General features: G+C 44.4%; 1 protein-coding gene across 6 annotated transcripts in view; it reads right to left on the bottom strand.

The window, feature by feature from the left end:
* Nucleotides 1-26,317, bottom strand: part of CABIN1 (calcineurin binding protein 1) — a 310,182-nt gene that overhangs the window by 62,704 nt on the left and 221,161 nt on the right. For all 6 annotated transcript variants that reach the window (XM_069757196.1, XM_069757237.1, XM_069757215.1 and 3 more), the window contains 2 exons: nucleotides 24,649-24,825; nucleotides 24,129-24,457 (listed from right to left, as the gene is read on the bottom strand). In XM_069757196.1, coding sequence (XP_069613297.1) covers nucleotides 24,129-24,457; nucleotides 24,649-24,825 — 506 coding nt within the window. The remainder of the gene's footprint in view (nucleotides 1-24,128; nucleotides 24,458-24,648; nucleotides 24,826-26,317) is intronic.

Raw genomic sequence — 26,317 nt, 5'->3', positions numbered from 1 at the left:
TATATTGAGGACTATCTGGCACATTATACTATATGGCGGTTATCTATGGGGCCATCATACAGTGTGGGGATTACAGTGTTGGAGCCATCAAACAGTTTGAAGGCTACTAAGGGGTCAGTATACTGTGTGGGTGGTATTATACCGTTAGGGGGCATTATACTGTGTATAGGGGAGCTGTACGGGGGGAGACTCGGGACATTATTAAATGTAAAGTGGGCACTTATTGTAATAGGGGAACTCAGGTTACTGTGACTATCAAAGGGGCACACAGAGGGCATTATTACTTTCTAGGGGGCAAAATGTGGGCTGTTTTCTAGGGCACTTGCACCCGGCATTACTATATTATAGAGGGGTGCTTTAGAATTTAGAGGGTACAGAGAACCACAGAGTAGGCGCAGTAATAGGGTCACATACGGCAGCAGAGGCTCAGTATCGGGGTATCAGGTGCAGTAATAGGGACACATACTGTACGGCAGCAGTGACTCAGTATTGGGGTGTCAGGTGAAGTAATAGGGACACATACGGCAGTAGCGGCTCACTATTTGGGTATCAGGTGCTGTAATAGGGACACATACGGCAGCAGCGGCTCAGTATTGGGGTATCAGGTGCAGTAATAGGGACACATACGGCAGTAGCGGCTCAGTATTGGGGTATCAGGTGCAGTAATAGGGTCACATACGGCAGCAGCGGCTAAGTATTGGGGTATCAGGTGCAGTAATAGGGACACATACTGCAGCAGCGGCTCAGTATTCGGGTATCAGGTGCAATAATAGGGATACATACGGCAGCAGCGGCTCAGTATTGGGGTATCAGGGGCAGTAATAGGGACATACGGCAGCAGCGGCTCAGTATTGGGGTATCAGGTGCAGTAACAGGGACACATATGGCAGCAGCGGCTCAGTATTGGGGTATCAGGTGCAGTAATAGGGACACATACGGCAGCAGCGGCTCAGTATTGGGGTATCAGGTGCAGTAATAGGGATACATACGGCAGCAGCGGCTCAGTACTGGGGTATCAGGTGCAGTAGTAGGGACACATACGGCAGCAGCGGCTCAGCATCGAGGTATCAGGTGCAGTAATGGGGTCACATACGACAGCAGCAGCTAGTATTGGATTATCAGGTGCAGTAATGGGGTCACATACGGCAGCAGCGGCTCAGTATTGGGGTATCAGGTGCAGTAATTGGGACACATACTGCAGCAGCAGCTCAGTATTGGGGTATCAGGTGCAGTAATAGGGACATACGGCAGCAGCGGCTCAGTATTGGGGTATCAGGTGCAGTAATAGGGACACATATGGCAGCAGCGGCTCAGTATTGGGGTATTAGGTGCAGTAATAGGGACATACGGCTGCAGCGGCTCAGTATTGGGGAATCAGGTGCAGTAATAGGGATACAAACGGCAGCAGCGGCTCAGTATTGAGGTATCAGGGGCAGTAATAGGGACACATACGGCAGCAGCGGCTCAGTATTAGGGTATCAGGGGCAGTAATAGGGACATACGGCAGCAGCGGCTCAGTATTGGGGGATTAGCAGGATGAGGAGTTGCAGGCTGGGAATAGATGGTGATGGGGCTGGAATGTCTACGACATCTACAATACGTCCGACTATCAACCACAGTCGGATCCTTCAGACGGAACCTGAAAACTCATCTCTTCAGGAAAGCCTACAGCCTGCACTGACACCGCTGCTGCCTCATCACCAACGAAGCTACCGCCTCACCAACACCGGAGCTACCGCCTCACCAACACCGGAGCTACCGCCTCACCAACACCGGAGCTCCTGCAACCCTCAACCTACTGTCTCCTTCCCCATAATCCTGTAGAATGTAAGCCCGCAAGGGCAGGGTCCTCGCCCCTCTGTATCAGTCCGTCATTGTTAGTTTGTTTACTGTATGTGATATTTGTAACTTGTATGTAACCCCTTCTCATGTACAGCACCATGGAATCAATGGTGCTATATAAATAAATAATAATAATAATAATAATAATGTGAGAAGTGAAACGTGTCTTTGTTGTTTTCTTTGCAGACGATTTGTAGCTGGAAGAAGTTGTCGTGTTGGTCTGGGCCAGATGGAAAAGACGGGAAAAGTGACGATTCCATCATAAAGAACGTCAATGGTAAGTCATTCTATAACTGTGCTGTGATCTCTTATATGTTCTGTAGGGCTGGTATCTACCACTGACCATATGGCGGTAATATCCATGTTGGTCGTTATATAGAGATTATCTTCAGTAACAGCGCGGTCATCTGCTGAGGTTCTCCTCCACTATTAGGGGGCGTCATCGAGTAGTAATCAAGGTTACCTGGTTAGGGGCCCACTCAGAAGCTTCGCCCCCCCGGATTAAAACCCTAGCTACACCTCTGAATGTCAGTATCGTCTTTTCCTTCCTCCCCTGCCCAAGGGATGTGGTATGCTCCATACACAGTCAGACACACTCACCCCTATGACACTACGGGTATCGGAAAATTGCGCAATTTTTTTTTTTTTTTTTTAAGCAAAGTTTGGAATTTTTGTTTCACCGCTTACATAAAAAGAATCCTAGACATGTTTGGTGTCTATGAACTCATAATGACCGGGAGAATCATAACGGCAGGTCAATTTTGGCATTTAGTGAACCTAGCAAAAAAGCCAAACAAAAAACAAGTGTGAGATTGCACTTTTTTTGCGATTTCACCGGACTTGGAATTTTTCCCCCATTTTCTAATACATGACATGGTAAAACCAATGGTGTCGTTCAAAAGTACAACTTGTCCAGCAAAAAATAAGCCCTCACATGCCCATATTGACGGAAAAATAAAAATTTTATGGCTCTGGGAAGGAGGGGAGTGAAAAATGAAAACGCAAAACCGAAAAAAGCGCTGGTCATGAAGGGGTTAAAAAACATACCACACAGCTTCGCTTGTGTTGGAACTTTCCAAGACCCATAATGTTTTCATTTTTTGGGATATGGTACTGTGTGAGGACTTATTTTTTGTGCCCTGAGCGGACATTTTTACCGATAGCATTTTGAGGTAGATGTTTTGATCGCCTCTTATTGCATTTTATTGCAATGCTGCGGTGACAAAAAAAGTGTAATTCTGGCGTTTTGATTTCTTTTCATTACGCTATTTACTGATCAGACCAATTTACTTTATATTTTAATACATCTAACTTTTACAAAGGTAGTGATAACAAATGTGGTTTTTTTTTTAACGGTTTTAGATTTAATTTGGCAAAAGTAGGGTGATTTTTTTTTTTTTAATTCTTTTAATTAAAAAAAAAAAACAAAAAAAACTTTTCACTGTATTTAAAATACCTGTTAGGCCCCTTTCACACATCAGTTTTTTGCCGTCAGTCACAATCCGTTGGCTTGACGGATCGATCGCAGATTGTGAAAAACTGATGCGACGGATCCGTTTTTTTGGATGGATCCAATTAGCGGATCTGGCTAATTGGATAATAGCATGCTCAGTTAAAAAAAATGGAATCCGGCGACGGATTCCGTCATTTGATGGATCCAGCGCCATTGGTTTCCATTCTAGCAAACGACGGACGGCGACGGACCCGTCGCTGTCAGTTTCTTTGACGTACACAAAAAATTGCAGTGTAAAGATTTAATGTCCTGACACCGGAGGACGCTACCCAGTGGCTTGATACTCATGAGAAAAAACTTAAGGGAATGGGCGACTGACATTTCGGCGAGATCCAGTTGGGATTTGTTTTCTCTGTCGATAGAGGAGAGTTCTGCGCTCGTTAGCAATGGTTAAAGAGTTGAGCAACTGTTGGGGGTTTTGCTGGGCCATATTGAAGGAATGGCCGGAGGGGACAGTACCAACTATTAAGTACGGGGGAGGAGGGTTATGCTGGGTACTGTGAACTGGTTTGGTACTTTTTCTATATGTTAATATAAGTTGAAATGTTAAGATACAATAAAGTGAAAGTTGGGGGGGAAATTGTGATTGCTATGGCAGCGGGACGCGAATGGAGAGGGTTAAGTAAGGGAGAGTGTTCGCAGTGGGCAGTGGAGCCCCATTCTTGATGAGAGGAAGAATGCGTTATATTGGGGGGGTTAGGGGGGTAAGTTGGGAGGGGGCAGGGGGGGTGGGAAGGTTTGGGGCAGCTCATACTTGGGAAATTGGATACTTTAAGAAATGATGAGCCACATGATGGGAGATTGTATTAAAATATTGAGTTGGAATGTGAGAGGTCTGGCGGATAAAACACGGCGGGCGGCAAGTCTGCAGTATGTCCGAGAACAGAAGGTCTCAATGATATGCCTGCTGGAGACACATTTAGTGCGGGAGAGGGTGAACATATTGAATAGGCGCTGGATACAGAGGGCGTATCATTCTACTTTCTCGACGTATTCTAGGGGTGTGTCTGTGTTAATACCTGCGGGGGTGCAGTATGAGGAGGTAATGGTAAAAGAGGATGTCGATGGTCAGTATGTGGTGGTGAAATGTAAAATGAATGGAGTATTGATGTGTATAGTGGCAATGTATATTCCGCCCCCATACTCAAGCAAGAAGATAAGAGAGGTGCTGGAGAGGGTAGAGCGCTGGGGACCGTTACCATTACTAATTATCGGCGACCTTAATAATATATGTGATGACTTTTGGGATAAGAACAAAACCCCCCAGAATAGGACGGCGGGACATACCACTACGTTTGGGACTTATGTCGGGGAAGTGGGCATGGTTGATTTATGGAGAGTTAGGCATATCGGGGAAAGGGCGTATTCATGCTACTCACCAGCTCATGGTACGCTGTCTAGGATTGATCTGGCACTGGGTAACCGATTACTAGATACGATGGTAAGGGACGTGAGAAATTTACCTAGGGCTCTCTCAGACCATAGTCCAGTTGAAGTGGAATTTCGATCAGTGGGGACACGGAACGGGAGCAGAAGGGAGTGGAAAATTCACCCTAATTGGCTACACAGTATAGACTTGGAGAAGATTAAGAAGGAATTAGTGGAATTTTTTGAGATAAATGAAGGTAGCGTAGATGTGCTTACTGTGTGGGAAGCCATGAAAGCGTACTTGAGAGGGCTGTTGTTTAGGGATATTAGCAGGTGTAAGCGGAAATCGAGAGAGGCAGAGAGGCTGGCGATAGATGGGCTGAGGGTGGCTGAAGATGAGATGGTAATAATGGGTACTTTGGAGGCTGGGAGGGGGTTAAAGGCAGCTCAAAGCCAGCTAGAGGCGGTCTTGCTGAGTAAGGCTGAAAGGAAGAGGGAATTCATGAATTTGGCCTATTACCAGGAGGGTGAATCAGTGGGTCATTTGCTGTCGCTGGTGGCATCTGCCCAGAGAAATACTTCCTTTGTTCACTCTTTGGTGACTGGGAGTGGTGTTGCTGTTTCTGAGACTTCAGAGATTTTGGAGACTTTTGCAGATTTTTACGCAGACTTCTACTCCTCTCGGGTAGATGGGTCAATGGAGGACACGGTGGCGTTCCTTGAGGAGTTGGAGCTCCCGAGGCTGAGTGACACAGTTAGGGAGGATTTGGAGGCTCCCATTACGGAGGAGGAACTGGGACGGGCATTGCAGTCGATGGCTAATGGGAAGGCGCCTGGCGTAGACGGATTTCCTGCCGAAATTTATAAAAGCTTGGGGGAAGTGTTGATCCCTAAATTGAAGGCGGTCTTGGAAGAGGCTACGAATGATGGAAGGCTACCAGCATCTATGCGGGAGGCCACAATAGTGGTGATTCCAAAGGAGGGGAAAGACCCGACACAGCCGGATTCATATCGGCCAATTTCTTTGCTTACTATCGACGTTAAACTCCTGGCTAAGGTGTTGGCGATGAGGTTGACAAGTGTTATTTCTGGCCTGATACACTCAGACCAGTCTGGCTTTATGCCTGATAGGTCAACTGCGATTAATCTACGAAGGCTGTATATGAACTTGCAACTCAAAGCCGATAACTGTGGCCAGAGAGTTATTGCATCTTTAGACGCTCACAAGGCGTTCGATAGTGTAGAGTGGGGGTATCTCTGGCAGGTGTTGCGAAGAATGGGGTTTGGACCGCAGTTCATATCATGGATTCAATTAATGTACTCGATGCCGATGGCCAGGGTTAGGGTAAACGGGGAGTTGTCACGGACCATACAATTGGCTAGAGGGACGAGACAGGGGTGTCCGCTTTCCCCCCTTTTGTTTACTCTGGCGGTGGAACCACTGGCCGCTACGCTTCGACAGTCTGATGAGATGACGGGGTTTAAATATGGGGTTATTGAAGAAAGGGTGGCGTTGTATGCGGATGATATTTTGTTGTTTCTGGCTGACCCGGTTGCATCCTTGGAGGGAGCCATTGGGATTATTGAACGATTCGGATCAGTGTCGGGACTTAGGATAAATTGGAGTAAGTCTATCTTGTTTAAGGTGGACGATGTGGATGGGGAGCCATTGGAGGACGGGCGACTGGAGGTGACGAGTAAATTTAAGTACCTGGGAATATGGGTATCTATGCCGGTCACTGACTATATACATGAGAATCTGACTCTAATCTTGGGTGCCCTCAAGGCAAAAGCGGATGCATGGCTTAAGCTACATTTGTCTGTGGTAGGCAGGGTGAATCTTATCAAAATGATTCTGATGCCGAAAATATTGTATATTCTTCACAATGCGCCGGTTTGGATACCACGTGGGAAATTTAGACAGATCAACTCTCTGTTTAGGAATCTGATTTGGGGGAGGCAGCATCCGCGTATCAAACTGGAGACACTTCAGCGACCCAAGGATGATGGGGGTCTGGCATTGCCTAACCCTAAGTTGTACTTTCTTGCAGCCCAGAGTCAGCATTTAGGGGGCTGGGCGCATGGGGGGTCATCTGGGGCAGTACAGCGGTTGATGGAGGTGGTGACAGAAAGAAGGCCAGTGGTGCAATGTTTGGAGGATGGATCCTTGGAAAGTTTGGGGAAGCTATATCCGACTTTGCTGTTGATACGCAAGCTGTGGAGTAGATTGAGGCACATACGTGGGATCACGGACTTGACTAGATACTCGCCGCTATGGCATAATAACAATCTGAAAGAATTTGAGGCATTGGGGGTACTGATAGAGTGGTTGGGCAAAGGGATTCAGTATGTGTATCAAATAATTGAACAAGGTGAACTGAAATCATTTTCCCAATTGCAGGCGGAATTTGGTCTTGGGTCTGCAGGGGAGTATCAATATTTGCGGATGAGGCATGCCTTTGGAGCTCAGAGTAGGAACGGAGGTATTAGGATTCAAAGGGATATAGTACTGGAGTATGTGTGTAATGATGGGACGACTGGAGGAGTCATATCCACTCTGTACAGGGATCTGTTGCACCCTTTTCTATTGGGGTTTCCAATAATGGCAAGAGCTAAATGGGAAAGGGATTTGGGCCCAATAGATAACGAGACTTGGGAGTCGGTGTTGGAATGGATCCCAAGACTGTCGCTGAGTGAACCGTATAGACTGTCACAGCTCTATGTGATACACAGAGTTTATAGGTCTCCGATGGTGCTATATAAGGCAGGATTGCGTAATGACTCTGAATGTCCGAGGTGTAAGTCTACGGATGCAGACATTTTCCATATGATGTGGACATGTCCGAGGTTGGCTGCCTTCTGGGTGGTAGTTTTGAGTCGTATGGAAGGTGCGTATGGATGCACGGTGCCAAGGGATCCAGTTGTCTGTTTGTTGGGATGCGTGGATGAGATTGGAGTGGATAAACACCTAAAGATAGCTATAGCCAGATTGTTGTATATGGCTAGGAAGGTGATAGCTAGAAACTGGATTAGGGAAGAGCCGCCGTCAAGAGGAGAGTTCCTCCAGTATGTGAAACAGAGCCTGACACTAGAAAAAGGGATTTATAAGAAGAAAGGGAAAACTGAAACGTTCAATAAAATGTGGTCTCCATGGATTGCTATGGGATAGTAATGTGAAGTGTGGCTTATACGAATGGTTGAGGGATTAGATACTCTATTGTTTTAATGATGGTAGTAATTAACAAGATGAGCTGCTTTGTGGGGTGGGGGGCTTTGGGATCGAAGGGGGCTGTTTGAAGGGGGTGGGGGGGGAAATACTCTATATTGAAAATGTAAATGTAACATGTTAATTGCCTTGTTATTCTTAATAAAAATTTATTTGAAGAACAAAGATTTAATGTCCTGGTTAAAGTCAGCTACAGCAATGTGAACACCATCTGAAAGCATGGTTAAGCTTGTTAAGCAATTAGTGTAGGTTCAGCAGCAGCAGTAGACTCAACAGGAAACCAACGAACTCCTGATCCAGCAGTATCAAAAGCAGCAGGAGTTAAAGCAGCAGCAGTTTCAGCAGCAGCATCAGATAAGTCTCTTGGCAGACACTGTCCAGGGGACAGAGAGATAGAATCATCCGCCAGCCAAAGTGAAGGTATCCACGTGAGGCCTTACAGAAGAGGACTATGGAGGATGACGATGAGGCTTTCCTGACTGTATTTGAGAAGGTGCCTCCACAGCAATTGGCAGAGGTCCTAGCTCAATACCTTACAGGAGAACTGCAGAAAGCATATTACGACTTTGCCCTGCTGAAGGCGGAGATTATGGCATATTTGGGCGTCACCTTAAGACTCGAAGCACAACCGGAGGAGGATGAGGAAACATCCCATAAAGCCAATGTCCCTGACCTGGAGGAGTCCTGGGACCACTTTGGGACTGCCCTGCTCAGACATTTAACAGTAAAAAGGTACAAAGGAAAATTTAAATGTGTACCACCTGGAGCCAATAGTCGATTTCTGCAAGGGGCCAGGCATAATGATTTATTGTGTCGTGGGGACAAAGTGAAGGGACAGGTAAAAGAGCGCATCCTCAAGGCCGAAGAGGAAAATTCAGGAGGTACAATCTGTCGGCTCTCGAGAGACACAATTTAAGCCTAGTGATCATACACGTGTTAGTGCCCACAGGAGAAAACAAGTTCCTTACCCAGTGGCAGAGGAAGCCCTTTTCCCATACATTAGGGCAACCTACTAAAACCCTGCAAAAAGTATACATATTTAGTAAAAATCTGATCTATCAAAATGCCAGAATTAATTGTTTTCAGTTGCCACAACTGTCAAGAAATGAAAAGAGAAGCAATCAAATTTTGAGTAATTTTTTTTTTTTAAATTTCTGAGTTTTCTTCTACTATTTAAATAAAAAAAACTTTTGCTATTGCTGCTATCATACTGACCTCTAAATTAAATCATATTTACAGGACATTTCTGCCACACAAAGAATTCCGTAAAAACAAAACGCAAAGAAACAAAAAAAAAACTGTAGCAAAACTGTGTGTTGTTTTTTTTCTATTTTACTGCACTCAGAATATTTTTTTCCTTTTTCAGTATCCTGTATGTTAAAGAACTTGTCCACTACTATAACTGTTTTTTTTTTCATAAATCTTGCTATTATGTGCCACTGAAAACATTCACTGTGTTTATTTTAGCAATATTACCTTTTATCATGCTGTAGCAGCACATCTTCAGTGCTGGATCCAGCTCTCATGGGGTTAATAGACAACTTCCTTTCTCCTGACTTATTGTGCTCTAATACTACAAGTTCCATGATGCATTGCACTGCCACTAAGCCCGAACCTAGCACACGCACTCCAAAACACACCCAAACCCTTCCCTCCTCTCTCTTCAAAAAGATGTGTGATGTCATTTCTGTCCAACCTCCTATTTTACATTTGTCCAACCCACACTCCATTACACATACAGTAGATAGATAGATAGATAGATAGATAGATAGATAGATACAGAGATATATCTATATATCTATATCTATAGATATGTCCATATCCATGTTTCTAAACCCCTTCACCCCTGGAGCTTTTTTCGTTTATTGCTCCCCTTCTTTCCAGAGCCATAACTTTTCCGTCAATATGGCCATGTGGGGGCTTATCTTTTGCAGGACAAGTTCTACTTTTGAACAACATCATTGGTTTTATCATGTCGTGTAACAGAAAATGTGAAAAAATTCAAAGTGCGATGAAATTGCAAAAAAGTGCAGTCCCACAACTTGTTTTTTGCTTGGCTTTTTTGCTAGGTTCACTAAATGCTCAGACTGTGTGCACACGTTGCGGATTTGATTGCAGATCCGCAGTGCTTTTTGCCGCATGGAATTGCATCAAATCCGCAGTGTAGTGCACAACCAATGTAAGTCTATGGGAGCCGCAGACTTGTGCACATGCTACGGAAAAAGCCGCACCGAAACACAGCTTTTTTTTCTGCAGCATGTCACTTCTTTTGTGCGGAACTGCAGCATTTCTGCACCCATAGACATGCATTGAGTCGGGCACATCCGCAGCAAAACTGCAGATGTAAAAAAAGATCTGCAGTTTTGCTGCGGATGTGGGTCCAAGAAACGCTGCAGTTCGGGAGGAGGGAAGTGTGTGGTCGTTGACTGTGTACGTGTATGTGTGTGCGGGCGGGGTCTGCGGGCTGTTCGGGTGTGCGCGGGACTGTTCGGGTGTGTGCGGGCGGGGTCTGTGGGCTGTTCAGATGTGTGCAGGGCTGCTCGGGTGTGTGCAGGACTGTTCGAGTGTGTGCAGGCGGGGTCTGCGGGCTGTTCAGATGTGTGCAGGGCTGCTCGGGTGTGTGCAGGACTGTTCGAGTGTGTGCAGGCGGGGTCTGTGGGACTGTTCGGGTGTGTGCGGGCGGGGTCTGCGGGCTGTTCAGATGTGTGCAGGGCTGCTCGAGTGTGTGCGGGGCTGTCAGGGTGTGTGCGGGGGGGTCTTTGGGGTGTGTGTGCAGGCATCATCCGATAGGACTACAAGTACGCAGCATCCAATCTGCAACTAATCCAGATGTAATCTGAATAGTGGACACGCATCCATCTCATCTATCTGTCTATCTGTGTGTGTAATGGAGCGTGGGTTGGACAAATGTAAAAGAGGAGGTTGGACAATAATGACATCACAAATCTTTTTTTATTGTTCAATAATACATCTTTGTTTAGCTTTCAAAAACGCATACAAAAACGTATACAAACAAAAAGGACAAAACGCATAAAAACCGCGCAAAAACCACACCAAAAACTGCATAAAAGCGCATCAAAACGGCACCAAAAATGCATCAAAACTGCATCAAAAACTCATAAAAAACGGCACCAAAAATATATCAAAACTGCATCAAAACCGCGTAAAAACTGCATAAAAATGCATCAAAACTGCGCAAAAACTGCACCAAAAACTGCATCAAAACTGCATGAAAACCACGCAAAAATTGCACCAAAAACTGCATAAAAAGCGAATGAAAAACTGAATCAAAACCTTGCAAAAACGCATCAAAAAGGCAGCTGCGTTTTCTGCCAGGAGATGCAGATTTTGTGCAGAAAATTCTGCACCCAAATCTGCAACGTGTGCACACTGCCTAAAACTGACCTACCATTATGATTCTCCAGGTCATTACGAGTTCATAGACACCAAACATGTCTAGGTTATTTTTTATCCAAGTGGTGAAAAAAAATTCCAAACTTTGCTAAAAAAAAATATATAAAAAAATGCGCCATTTTCCGATACCCATAGCGTCTATATTTTATGAGATATCGGGTTGGGTGAGGGATTATTTTTTGGGTGCTGAGCTGACGTTTTTATTGATACCACTTTTGTGCAGATACGATCTCGTTATTGCATTTTAATGCAATGTCGCGGCGACAAAAAAAACCATAATGTTGGCTTTTGATTTTTTTTCTCACTACGCCATTTAGCGATCATGTAATTTTTTTTTTTAATTGAAAACAGCTGACATGTTGCGGCTTTGAAGTGGGCTCACCGCCGAAGCCCACCTCAAAGCGGGGGATACTGCCAGCTGACATACTATTCCATCAGCTGGCAGAAAGGCGTTAATGAACAATATGTTTCAGTTAAAAAAAAATAGAAAAAAAAAAATTGTGTGGGCTCCCGCGCAATTTTCTGCACCAGAGGGGGAAAGCCGACAGCTGGGGCCAATATTTGTAGCCTGGGAAGGGGGTAATACCCATGGCCCCCTCCCAGGCTATGAATATCAGCCTTTAAAGGCTAGTAAAATAGGGGGACCCCCCCAAAAAATGATGTGGGGTCCCCCTATATTTTATAGCCAGAAAGGCTACGCAGACAGCTGCGGGTTGATATTCATAGCCTAGAGAGGGGCCATGGCTATTGGCCCGCCACTCCCCGGCTACAAATACCAGCCCCCAGCCGCCCCAGAAATGGCGCATCTGTAAGATGCGCCAATTCCGGCAATTAGCCCCTCTCTTCCTACTCCCCTGTAGATGTGGGATATGGGGTAATAAGGGGTTAATGTCACCTTGCTATTGTAAGGTGACATTAAGCCCAGTTAATAATGGAGAGGCGTCAATAAGACGCCTATCCATTATTAATCCTAGAGTAGTGAAAGAGTTAAACAAAAAATAAAGACACAGCCAGAAAAAAGTATTTTAATATTCTTAATTTAACCATACTTACCATACTCGATCACCTGCAAAAAATTAAAAATAATAAACCGTATACTCCCTGTCCGACGCAGTCCAATTAATAACGAGTGTCCCACAACGATCTCCCCCATAGAACAGTGACATTGGGTGATGTCACCGCTCTATAGACCTTCAGTGACACACTGACAAGAGACAAAGATTCCTGCAGTGCATCACTGAGGTTACCTTAGTTCAGGGTCTCACTTTATGGCAAAAGCTGCGTGGGAACTTTCTCACACAGCAGTGCCACAAGTGAGACTAGGGACTATTTTTTCACAGGGGTGTAGGAATACATTGTGAGGAATACATTGTGGAAGGATACCTTCCTTCATTGTATTCCTGGAGCCCCTGGAGAGCGGTCACATCAGCTGATGCTGCTCTCCACGGGAGATCGTCGTGGGACAGTCGTTTTAATTGGATTTCTGCGGATCAGGGAGTATAGTGTTTGTTTATTATTTTAATATTTTTTACAAGTGACACTGACTTCGGGGATCAAGGTGACAAGGTGATGGTGAGTATGTACTCTATGTTATATGTACTGTATGTATGTTGAATGTACTGTATGTATGTTAAATGTACTGTATGTATGTGTTGTATGTTGCATGGTGTATGTTGCATGTCGTATGTTGCATGTCGCACGTTGCATACCACATGTTGCCTGTAGTATGTTGCATGGTGTATGTTGTATGTATGTTGTATGTCTGGTTTTTTTTTACATTCAACACATTAGCCGGATGGTGGGACTACTACTGTCCCATCATTGGCTAATGTGTCACTCACTGTCACTGTAGCAGGCATAGCCCGATGGGACTTTTAGTCACATCGGACAATGCCTGCACGCAGAGACACACACACCGCCCGAAGCAAACCCCAGCACGGCCAGCGGTCCCACTGCACACACCCGCTGACCCCAGCACCGCCTGGCGCCCGCACATCCCAGTGCAGCTCTGCCCATCCCAGCATAGCCCCGCCCATCCCAGCCTAGCCCCAGCCGCACAGCCCCGCATGCAGCCCCCAGCCCAGTCACTCTAGAGTGACCGCTGTCTGTGGAGGCTGGGTCACTCCTACTGATGACGTCACATCAATATCCAGAGTCTAGAAATTGACGTGATGTCGGTAGAAATTAGCGGCGGCTGCAGCCTGGGAGTCATGTGACCCGGACTCAGCCGCCAGCATAGCGTCGCTCACAGGTGAAAACGGCAACATAAAGTATTTACAAAATTCATTAGGGGCCCCGGGGAGATACATTGGGGAGTTAATTGAAAGTAGTGGACAACCCCTTTAAATAACTAAGCCCTAATAAGGAAATGTCGGAGGTAAAGTAAAATGAAAAAAAGTTACCAGTCTTGTAAGAAGGGGAAGAAAAAAGAACGAAAGCACAAAGATGATAAATTGCCTCTTATGGAAACGGTTAAAAAGGTTGTACCTTCTCAAAAAAAGAGATGGCAAAATGCTAGGATATGCGGTTATGGAATGATCAGTAGGGTCACAACTCCGGGACCGCCAAAAATCCTGAGAATAATAGCAGGCAGTGTTGGTGTGGCACTGCATCCCCTTCACACAAGCACTGCATTTTCTTTATTCTTAGGATAGGAGCATACTCCAGAAGTCAGACCCTCAACGATCATAAAGTAGTAAGAAACTATACAGTCTAGCATCAGTGGGGTCTCATAATTCAGATCTCTTGGGACTCCTTTACTCACTGTGCCATACTATCTTGACTATAAAACCGAATGACAGCAATCTAAACAGACCAATTGACAAACTATATGATCATCCGTTGGCAGTATATATCAAATGTATCATTCTGTATGTCAAGTTTATAGTGATTAAAACTAAGAAAAAATACAGTGAGTCATGTAACATACAGTTCTGCAGTGGGTGGATTTGTCCAATGCGCCCCCTTCTCACTAGCACTGCAAGTTCATATCATGTGTAGGCAGTGACTGTATTAAAGGGAAGGTGCCACCGGTTTTCTTGTATTTTGTTTTTTGTGTGAAATTAAGCAATATTTGCACTGTTTGCTTATGTTATTATATATTTTTCTACAAATATACATATTTACCACTAGGGGGAGCATTTTCCGTTTTAGACCGCAAGCAGCTATAGTAAGATTTAGCAGCTTTACTCTTTGCTGGAAAATTGGGGCAGTAGCTGCTGACATCACCATCTCCCTCCCCTTTTGGGTGGTCTAATATCCCTGGGGCAGAATGAAGAGCAGCATCACAGGGCAGCGCCATTTTGTGTGTGACTGCTCTGTGACCTGCTATCACCAGCAGTTACTGCATCAGAGGAGCAGAACACAGCGGGCTCAGCAGCATTTTTTGTGAATAACATTCTTGCCATCCCCCTTCCCCCACCTTAATCCCTGTCCTGTCAGCTGCCCTGCTCTCTCTCTCTCTCCAGGTGTCACCTCCATCTCTGCAGGCTGTGAGTGCAGCTTACAGGAGATCACAGGGACTGTGTGTGAGAGGGAGGCGGAGACACAGCAGGAGAAGCACACAGGGCAGCGTGTGAGGAGCAGAGGATGTGCCTGCTTGGAGTACAGAGGAGCAGTGAGGGCTTCTTCTGTCCTGCCATAGAGAGTAAGTGGAGCTCGGCAGATAGCACAGGGCTATAATAAAATGGCAGCTAGTCACACCTACAGCAGTGAGTTGTGCAGCCCACAGAGGCGTGCCCAGCTCACTGCTAATGCTGCTGCAATGTTACAGATAGGAGATAATAGACCAGCGCTGACCCTATGTCCATGGGGTGCCGTAATCTGACACTGATAGGGCCCTGCTACTGCTGCAAAACCAAGATGTCAGCCCCCAGTGCATTCTTTAAACTCATATAACACATGCAATCTGTTTCACATGCATTTCAAACTTGATTATAGCAGCATGTTATGCTACATTACAGTGATTTAATAATGACCTACAAATGCGGTACCTTCCCTTTAACTCCAGTGTCATGTCTTGGCAGATTGTGGGAGGATAGCTGTGCTCCCGGGGGTCCGCTATCACAAATACAAGATGAATCACTACAAACATACTGCTGCTATGCAAGAGCATTCAAACCCCAGGAACACAAGTCAAAAATCTGTCATTTGCCGTCAAGCATTGGCTGCTTCTAATCAGAGATTGACAGCGTGTCTCTGCAAGATCAATACACGATTCAGTCTTCTCAGCATGGATGATAGACATACAATCTGGGAAAGCCAAGAAGCAGCCAGTTGTCTAATGCCTAAATCGAAAAGGCTGCTGGATATATTTACATGGTGTATAATTTACTTGTATGTTCTGCACTTGTGTTACAGCCATCATTTTTTTAAGTCAATGAACTGTGAACATTTGAATATATACAGTTGTGTTCAAAAGTTTACATACCCCTGCAGAATTTTTGCTTTCTTGGCCTTTTTTCAGAGAATATGAATGATAGCACCAAACCTTTTTCTCAACTCATGGCTAGTGGTTGGGAGAAACCATTTATTGTCAAACTACTGTGTTTTCTCTTTTTAAATCATAATGACAACCCAAAACATCGAAATGACCCTGATCAAAAGTTTACATACCCTGGTGATTTTGGCCTGATCCATGCACAGAAGTTGACACAAATGGGTTTGAATGGCTACTAAAGATTACAAGCAAACGGGTCACAGTTGAGGATGTTATCAGTGTGTGTGCATATAAATTGAGTGAGTTTCTGAGATCCAGACAGACTCTTGCATCTTTCATCCAGCCACTGATGCTTCTGGACTGTGAGTCATGGGGAAAGCAAAAGAATTGTCAACGGATCTACGGGAAAAGTTAGTTGAACTGTATAAAACAAGAAAGGAATACAAAAAGATATCCAAGGAATTGATAACAAGCTTGCGTATTTTGGCCAAAATAAAAACGAATTCCTCACATTTTTTTATATGTGTTTTTTGCACTTTTTTTTCGGGGTGCAGTTGGGCCCATTTTGGCTTGTAAACTGTGGTGTCTGTTCACATGGGGTGCATTTGGATAGCCCTGGGCACCCCGCCTGAGCTAATAGAATGGTGTCACTACTAGGATCTTAACCTGGATGCTGTGCATCTCCATTGTCTGAACAGCGCCACATACAAGTCTTTTATGTGCAGTAATATGCCAAGCAGCCACCCCCTCCATTAGTTTGATAGGTTGTGAATGGTTGCCTCATCGGTAATTCTGCACCTGTGTTGCCGCAGTCTTAACCACATGGGTCCACTGCCTCCTGATAGTGCATTTGTTTGGAGGCCTAGGCAGGTAAGCATCTCTGCCTTTTTGGTGTTTTTTTCTGAATTTTTGGAGGATCTCTGAAACGTCTTTTTGTGCTATTAGTGTAAGGAATTGATAATGCCAGTCAGCAGCATTCAAACTGTGATTAACAAATGGAAAATCAGGGACTCTGCAAAAACAAAACCACGGTCAGGTAGACCAACAAAATGTTGTCCACAACAGCCAGGAAAATTGTTCTGGATGCAAAGAAAAACCCATAAACAACATCAGATTAAATACTGGACTCTCTGAAAACTAGCGGTGTGGCTGTTTCAAGATGCACAATAAGGAAGCACTTAAAGAAAAATGGGCTGCATGGTCGAGTCGCCAGAAGAAAGCAATTACTGCGCAAATGCCACAAAGTATATCGCCTACAATACGCAAAACAGCACAGAGACAAGCCTCAAAACCTCTGGAAGAAGGTAATTTGGAGTGATGAGACCAAAATTGAACTTTTGGCCACAACCATAAATGTTACATTTGAAGAGAGGTTAACAAGACCTATGATGAAAGAAACACCATTCCTACTGTAAAGCACGGAGGTGGATTGCTGATGCTTTGGGGGATGTGTGAGCTACAAAGGCACAGGAAACTTGGTCAAAGTTGAAGGAAAGATGAATGCAACACGTTATCAGCAAATACTTGAGGCAAATTTGCACTCATCAGCCTGTAAGCTGCGCATGGGACGTACTTGGACGTTCCAACATGACAACGATCCAAAACACAAGGCCAAGTCGGCCTGTCATTGGCTACAGCAGAACAAACTGAAGGTTCTGGAGTGACCATCTTAGTCTCCTGACCTCAATATCATTGAGCCACTCTGGGGAGATCTCAAGCGCGCTGTTCATGCCAGACTGCCTGGGAATTTACAGGAACGGGGGGGCTTTTTGCCAAGAAGAGTGGGCAACTTTACTGCCTGAGAAAATAAAGAACCTCATCCACAACTACCACAAAAGACTTCAAGCTGTCATAGATGTTAGAGGGGCAATACACAGTATTAAGAAATGGGGTATGTGAACTTTTGATCGAGGTCATTTGGATGTTTTGGGCTGTGATTATGATTTTAAAACAAGAAAACATTAGTTTGACAATAAATAGCGTCACCCAACCATTAACCATGAGCGGAGAAAAAGTTTTGGTGTTATCATTTACATTTTCTTAAAAAAGGCCAAGAAAGCAAAAATTCTGCAGGGTATGTAAATTTTTAAGCACAACTGTATCTATATAATTATATACGGCATATCATTTACATATGTACACAAATACAGTGGCATGTAAAATGTTATCGTACAAGATTAAGATGAAATAATCTCTAAAAGGCCTAAAAGTTGACACATTTACTTTGTATTTGGGAATTTTATATATATATATATATATATATATATATATATATATGTATATGTATATATGTATATGTATATGTATATATATATATATAGTGAACAAAAGGGGAAACAGCACAAGAATATATAAAAAAAGAGGACTTTTATGCCCTGTGGCGAGGCAACTTCACGGGGCATTAAAGTCCTCATTTTTTATATTTTCTTGTGCTGTTTCCCTCTTTGTTCACCGTTTGAAAGGCCATTGGAATGCTGGTCAGGGAAACGTGCATGCTTTGAGGTATTTTTTCTGGTGGTGGTCCTCTTTTTCTTTCTATCTAGTGTCATTTTTTACATTTTAAAAATTACAAAAAGGAAATTGGGCTGATGCAAAAGTTTGGGATAAAGTTTGGGAAAAGTTTGACATAAAATGTCTTTGCACTGTAATCCTAAACTTCATCCTCCCTTATTCTTTGCAAACAACCAGAAGTCGAGGGCATGTGAGCAGATCCCACCCACTTTTACAGCAGTCATAACGAGCTAGCACTGCACTAATTAGGTTTTCATGGCAAATTTCAGCATCTAATCCCCCTATAGTGTTGAAAAGAGGAAAATTGCAAAACTTAAAAAATTATTTTTCATATTTTATACCAATAAAAATAGTTGTTTTTTTTAATTAAAGTATTAAAGGGAATAGGTCATCTAATTTTTCGGATATAAGCTGCAGCCACTGCCATTAGGGGCTTATCTACAGAATTCTGTAATGCTGTAGATAAGCCCCCGATGTAACCTGAAAGATAAGAAAAACAAGTTAGATTATACTCACCCAGGGGTGGTCCGGGTACGATGGGCGTCGCGGGTCCGGCACCTCCCATCTTCATACGATGTCGTAGTCTTCCTTGCTTCTGTCGCGGCTCCTGCGCAGGCGTACTGATTTGCCCTGTTGAGGGCAGAGTAAAGTACTGCAGTGCGCAGGCGCCGGGCCTCTCTGACCTTTCCTGGCACCTGCGCACTGCAGTACTTTGCTCTGCCCTCAACAGGGCAAATCAGTACGCCTGCGCAGGAGCCGCGACACGAAGCAAGGAGAATGACGACATCGCATGAAGATGGGAGGCGCGGCGCCGGACCTGGACCTGCGAATCCGCATGGACTAGCGGTGGATTCCGCGTCCCACACAGGCACAGCACTTATGTCCTGATATTTTAAGGTATTTGGGGCTATACGGCCCACATACAGGCAGCGCTCACACACAAGTGTGATTTCATTCCACAATCAGCAATTCTGTGGGTCCACTCGCTCCCTCACATTTATCAACTGTGACTGATGAAGGTCCGGATGTAGGACCGAATCGTTTCTGTTATTTTGTGGACACCATTAAATCACCTGTCAAACGTTAAGTTGAGTGCCGAGTTTTTGCTATATACTACGGTGTGGGAACCTACTCTGGCACCTCTTTACGGCTGTGCACATGTCTACTTCTTCATATTCACTTTCACATTTCATCGAGTTTAAACTGATGGTCAGGCGACCCAGCTGTGTATCAGACCTGCCAGCACTAGACAGATACTACTGTACGTCATACCCGACAAAATTACTCTAAGCTTATGCTTCCACCTGCCGGAATGGCTGTGCTTTGGACGCAGTGGATACCCCGCTCTGCCCAAAGCCCTGCCCCCTTTTATACGCGCGGTGATTTTGGATGGGCGGAATCACCGCATCCTATACATAGACTGTGGTATTTATCTTGCGGAGATGGAGCGTCTCCGCAAGATAGACATGCTGCGGTCTAGACACAAATAGTGCACAAATAGTGGAGACGGGATTTCATAAAATCCCCTCCACTATGCTGTAACATCTGGGCGCTGCAGATTGGACGCTGCGGTTGTAAGCGTATATGCAAATCCTGATGTAATCCGGAACGTGGAAACATACCCTAACTTTCTGTACTGCATGACGCATTAACCGCATTGGAATCACAGACAGTTTTCATTTTTCAGCTTTTACTTCATCCCCCTTGCATTCAAAGAGCAATTACAATTTTTTCAAAGAATAAAGTACAGACCAAAAGTTTGGACACACCTTCTCATTTAAAGATTTTTCTGTATTTTCATGACTATGAAAATTGTACATTCACACTGAAGGCATCAAAACTATGAATTAACACATGTGGAATTATATACTTAACAAAAAAGTGTGAAACAACTGAAAATATGTCTTATATTCTAGGCTCTTCAAAGTAGCCACATTTTGCTTTGATGACTGCTTTGCACACTCTTGGCATTCTCTTGATGAGCTTCATAGTCATGAAAATACAGAAAAATCTTTAAATGAGAAGGTGTGTTCAAACTTTTGGTGTGTACTGTATACCGTAGCCATATTAGAGCTGGTTTGCTTTTTTTTTTTTTTTTAAAGAGGAGTAGTTTTGAATGACACAATACATTTTACCATATAAATGTACGGAAAACCTGAAAACAATTCCAAGTGGGGTGAAATTAAAAAACAAACAAACAAAAATAAACACAAACTCTGCTATTGTTCTTTGGGTTTTGTTTTGCAAAAAAATGAGTATTTTGCGGCGCAACCTGTAGTTTTTATTGGCGTAATTTTGCTGTTGATATGACTTTTATAATGATCTTTATATTGTATACATCACTAGAATGATGGTCCCTGCCAAAAGCTGGAGACAGGTTTACTTTGGAAAGCCCAAAATACACCTGAGATGGCCGTCAGTTGAACAATGGTTTGGCAAAAAGCTATCTTGCCTGATGCTCTCATACATGTTGCGCTTAAGGTACCGTCACACATAACGAAGGTAAATATGTAGTGTTTGTTTTTTTAACGTTTACGCTGGTAACCAGGGTAAACATCGGGTTACTAAGCGCGGCCCTGCGCTTAGTAACCCGATGTTTACCCTGGTTACCGGGGACCTCGGGATCGTTGGTCGCTGGAGAGCTGTCTGTGTGACAGCTCTCCAGCGACCAAACAGCGACGCTGCAGCGATCGACATTGTTGTGGTATCGCTGCAGCGTCGCTTAAAAGTGTGACGGTACCTGCGCTTACACTTCTCCCATGCACTCTAAAGGTACCGTCACACATAACGATATCGTTAACGATATCTTTGCTTTTTGTGACGTAGCAACGATATCGTTAAGGAAATCGTTATGTGTGACAGCGACCAACGATCAGGCCCCTGCTGTGATGTCGTTGGTCGCTGAGGAAAGTCCAGAACTTTATTTCGTCGCTGGACTTCCCGCTGACATCGCTGGATCGGCGTGTGTGACACCGATCCAGCGATGTCTTCACTGGTAACCAGGGTAAACATCGGGTTACTAAGCGAAGGGCCGCGCTTAGTAACCCGATGTTTACCCTGGTTACCAGCGTAAACGTTAAAAAAACAAACACTACATACTTACCTTCAGCTGTCTGTCCCCGGCGCTGTGCTTCTCTGCACTCCTCCTGCATCCTGTGTCAGCGCCAGCCAGCCGGAAAGCACAGCGGTGACGTCACCGCTCTGCTTTCCGGCTGACCGGCGCTGACAGAGCAGAGAAGCACAGCGCCGGAGGACAGACACGGAATGTATGTAGTGTTTGTTTTTTTAACGTTTACGCTGGTAACCAGGGTAAACATCGGGTTACTAAGCGCGGCCCTGCGCTTAGTAACCTGATGTTTACCCTGGTTACCGGGGACCTCAGGATCGTTGGTCGCTGGAGAGCGGTCTGTGTGACAGCTCTCCAGCGACCAAACAGCGACGCTGCAGCGATCGACATCGTTGTCGGTATCGCTGCAGCGTCGCTTAGTGTGACGGTACCCTAAGTAAGAGCCACTGCCAGATATCTCTGATGACAACTTTTCTCTTAAAGAACAAAAGGATCAATAAATGTTTGAATCGCAATAATTGGATGTGTTTAAAATACAATGTCCCTGTGCTGATATAATCTTATACATGTGCCCCTGCTGTGTACTGTGTAATGGCCGTGTCTGACCGTACAGGGACATGGTCTGATCATAGCACAGCTCCTGGGCAGGGGGAATCAGCAAAAGAAAGTATAAAACATTACAGGATGGGATCACAAATGATTCTTTTTTCCAGGTAAAACATAATCTCACAAGGAATATTCTCTCTTTTCCTTCCTCCCCTGCCCAGGAGCTGTGGTATGATCAGATCATGTTCCTGCACGGTCAGACACAGACATTACACAGTACACAGCAGGGGCACATGTATAAGATTATCTCAGCCCAGGGACATTTTTATTTTAGCACATCCAATTGTGGAACTAAATTTTTATTCCATTATCTATTAATTAAAATGTACTTTGTGGGAAAACCCGTTTTAGTAATTATATATGGCTGCTCAGCTGTTATGTTTATGCCATGACAATTCAAAACGTTCCTAGCAAACTGGGACTATATATGTGCACAGTGATTATAGAAGTCCTATTATTGAAAGCAAGTATTGAGAATAAAAAAAAGTTTGCCTCACAATGAATGGTTGGCCAGTGGGAGCTTACATAGGTAGGAGCATATTATGTGTATATGTATGAATGTATGTGTGTATATAGGACAGCAAGGAAGGAAGCAAGCAGTTTAATACTGTATCATATTTTACAAGGGTTGTTCTGATTTGAGAGCAAAATGTGCAGTCATTATGTGATCCTGTGACATGATTCCCTGGTACTGCGGGTGTGAGGGAGTGGACACATGATTATTGCACACATGCGATCATGTGCCAACTGGTGCTTTCTATTCACTTCTATTGAAAGAAGATGGATGAGAATAGGCAGCACATGGCCGCATATATGCAAGTATGCTCACACTGGCAATACCGGGGAATCGTCACTGAACGGGAACTGCACACTGTCATGATTCAGAAGTCTGTGGTCACGACTTTGCTCTCAAATCAGGACAACCCTCGTAAAATATGATACAGTATTAAACTACTTTCTTCTTTACTTGCTGTCCTTTAACTTTATATAGGAAGTCGTTTAATGCTAAATCATAAAATAAAAGCAGCAGACAAACAGAGCAGGTGAACTTACAGCACAGAGCACCATCATTTTTGACTAGAAGTAGACTTTACTCTTTTATTTCCTTATTTTAAATGGGTGGAACAAAACATAGACTGCAGGCTAGGGTGCCAATGCGGGGATACAATTTATGAGCAAAAAAGTATTCTGTCCGTTCAGTATTCTCCTGTATAAATAAGAATACTTGGAGCTGCTAGGATAAGGTACGATAGGAATAATTAAAAATAATAATGTCCATTTTCATTCTGAAATCACCACCATCGGCACAAATAAAGCTTGTCTTATCCCTGCGACAAAGTTTAAAAGCGTTTTATGAGCAGGTGTCCAAACTTTCAGTTATCACATACTTCAAACTGCAACCCTTCCTAAAGCTGGCCTGAGACATGAGAAAAAAAAAAGAACTATTCTGCTTAGTCGGCTGAGGAGAGTTTTTTTCTGCTGTCTCAACCTTTCTCTGTGTCCAGGTATAAACCTGTCCAGTTGAGTGGGCAAATAAATTAGGCTCATTCGTGATGCTGCTCCCTAGCTTGAGAGGAATGTTCCCATACATTGCAGCCTGAAATATGTAACGTTGGCCATTTTGGATAACTTCTCAGAGAACCTCATTAAAAAGAATATCACTAGGTTATTGCTACCTCATTTGAGAGCAGAATAATGCAGGAGCAAAGACATGGATTCCAGAGATGTGTCACTTAAGGGGCTGCTTACTGACGTTCTGGAAAAAAATCACTATTTGATCAGCAGATCATCCCTGAGAGGACTGGTAAAGCTGCTGCAAAATAGTCCTCCATGTGAGCTCTAATTGCATGGACAGAAACCTGTCAATCAATGGTGTGGGAGGAGATTTTATAAAAAGTACAGCAAGCAGCCCAGTAAGTGATAAATTACTGGAATGAGAGTCTCTGCCTCTACATCATGCTTCTCTTAAACTTCCCGTAAGGACTACCAATCTATTTTTTTAATCTTTACCATTCATTACATGTACTAAAAATTGGCTGGGGTTTGGATCAGGAGACGGCTCCCTTCGATCTCGCACTTTACACCCAGCAGGCAGAAATACTGAGCTCCTGCATAACCAATATCCATGATCCACACATCTTACCTGGTGAGTGAGGCTGTAAGAATACAGGAAAGCCAACCTGTACAGGGTTTTGTAGTGCTGGGGGAAACGGCTGAGACATAACTTGAATGAAGTGATGCACTGCTGAATTAAGACCTTGCGCTGTTCTTCAGCCCCTTCGGGTAGACACTGGGGGTACTCTGCCATGTCTCCAGTCGATTCGGATTTCTTTTTAGGGTCTCCTGATGACAGAAGGGGTGGTAATGATCGTATGGGCGTAGTGCAGGTGGGAGAAGTTTGCACTTCAGGAGAAATTTTCAGCTCCACCGAGCTGGGGGTGTCTGCTTGTTCCACATGTTCTTCTATCCTTCCTGTAAGAGAAATATAATACCAATATACCTTGCCAACATTTATAATAAATAATACAATCAAAAAATATAATCTGGGATTATCACACAACCATTAATAAAAAAAAAAAAAATGTCTACCAAGTGTGAGGCAGAGAAAGTAGCTACTAACGCATCCATGCACTTCGCTCTGGCCTCCCGATCACCAAGATTACCTTTGTCATCTGCTGCTAGCTGGACCTCTCTGTAATGGGACGTATTGTGAGAGGAACCGGACTTCTTTTCCAAGTAAACTCCCTTGGAGCTGTCTTGTGAGCTGGCTGGCTCAGGGAATGTGTCTTGTGTCGAGCTACAGTCGGAAAGGACCACTGCCATACTGTCCTGGCTGCGATCTAGAGGAAGGAAGAAACGCCATCAGTAAAGAGGCCAGCTCCGAGACACCCCTCCACCAGCAAGCATCAACAGTAAGCAGCAAGAGCATAGGACAAGGGACAGGAAAGGACACTGCCGCAAACATCCTAGCTACATCACCCGTTATCCTCCAGCAGCACAAAAATAAACATTGTCACTTACATTAGGTACAGAGAACTATTAGATCCAATATTAGAAGACCTGGATAGACATGGGACATAGATTGTTAGATGAATGGACAGGATATTTAGTGCAGTGCTCCATGACAAAAGGCAAAGCTATATTATTAAGAGAAAAGTACTGCAGATTTGGGGCTGATCCCTACTTTGTGAAGTGCCGCCCATTTATTAGTGCAGTCTTCCAGTCCTCAGAATGGCAGCTGAGCGAGGGACGTGTACCAGATCTGTCAGCCAGACTCCTCCTATTGAAAATCAGCTTTCCCTCATGCCACGTCTGGTAGTGGGAGGAAGAGGAGGAGGATCACATGCTCCTATATCAACTACCAAGTTGGGAACAGCAGGTCTGTCCAGTCTTTGGAACAGGCCGCACTAAAAGTGGGCGACCCTTCATGAAGGAGGAGAATCTGTAACATATTACTGTGCCCCTGATAACTTTGCTAAAATAAAGAAAAAGTGAACTGCCCCTTTAAATGAAATCTGACAGCAGCTTTTTGCTATGTAATTCAAAAACAGCATAAGGTAGGGACACAGACCACAATTCCAGTGCTCTATCACTTAGCTTACTGGGTGCAGCGGTTGCGATAGTCACAGTTCTCTCTGCTGCGGATCTATCAGAGCTCAGTGCCGAGCTGCGGATCTAGCAGAGCTCCGTCGCAGAGCAATGTATAACCCCACCCACACCACTGATTAGCAGCTTTGTGTGTACATTGTATGGTGGCAGAAAGCAGCTAATCCGTTGCATGGGTGGAGTAACACAGAGCAGATGAGTTGAGTAGGAGGACACCTAGTTCTCTAGTGATAATCTCCTACTGAAAAAAAAATATAATAAGTGACACATTGCTGGAATCAGGCTCTCAGCCCCTACATCATGCTGATCTCAGCTTGCATATAAAAAACTGCTGACAGCGAGAAAGCCACCCCCAACCGCGATATGCCTAAAAAAGCATTTTATTGGCTGAGCATGTATTCTTATAGTAAGAAAATCATCTACAGACACCTCTGCCAGGGCTGCACCCCAAAATCAAACATGCACAATCATCCTTTACGCATATTGATTAGCTTAGTAGTAGGTCTAATACGTAGAGCCAGCTTAAAGGGGCAGTATCATGAAGACGTATGCCCTTCCAAAAGGAAATCGGTTCTCCCATCTGGGACAATTAGGGCATAGCAACAGAGTATGGCATAGATGTTTGACAGATGTGGGTCCCATATCTAGCTAAAGAACGGAGTCCTGTTCTGCACTCTCACAATGGCGAGGTGGCTGAGCATGGGCTGTCTGTTCATTTCTCCAGGT

This window comes from Ranitomeya imitator, chromosome 1 (assembly GCF_032444005.1).
Source record: "Ranitomeya imitator isolate aRanImi1 chromosome 1, aRanImi1.pri, whole genome shotgun sequence".
NCBI classification, from domain to species: Eukaryota; Metazoa; Chordata; class Amphibia; order Anura; family Dendrobatidae; genus Ranitomeya; species Ranitomeya imitator.
Note: the sequence above shows the minus strand (reverse complement) of the source record. Positions and strands in the feature narration are given on the sequence as shown.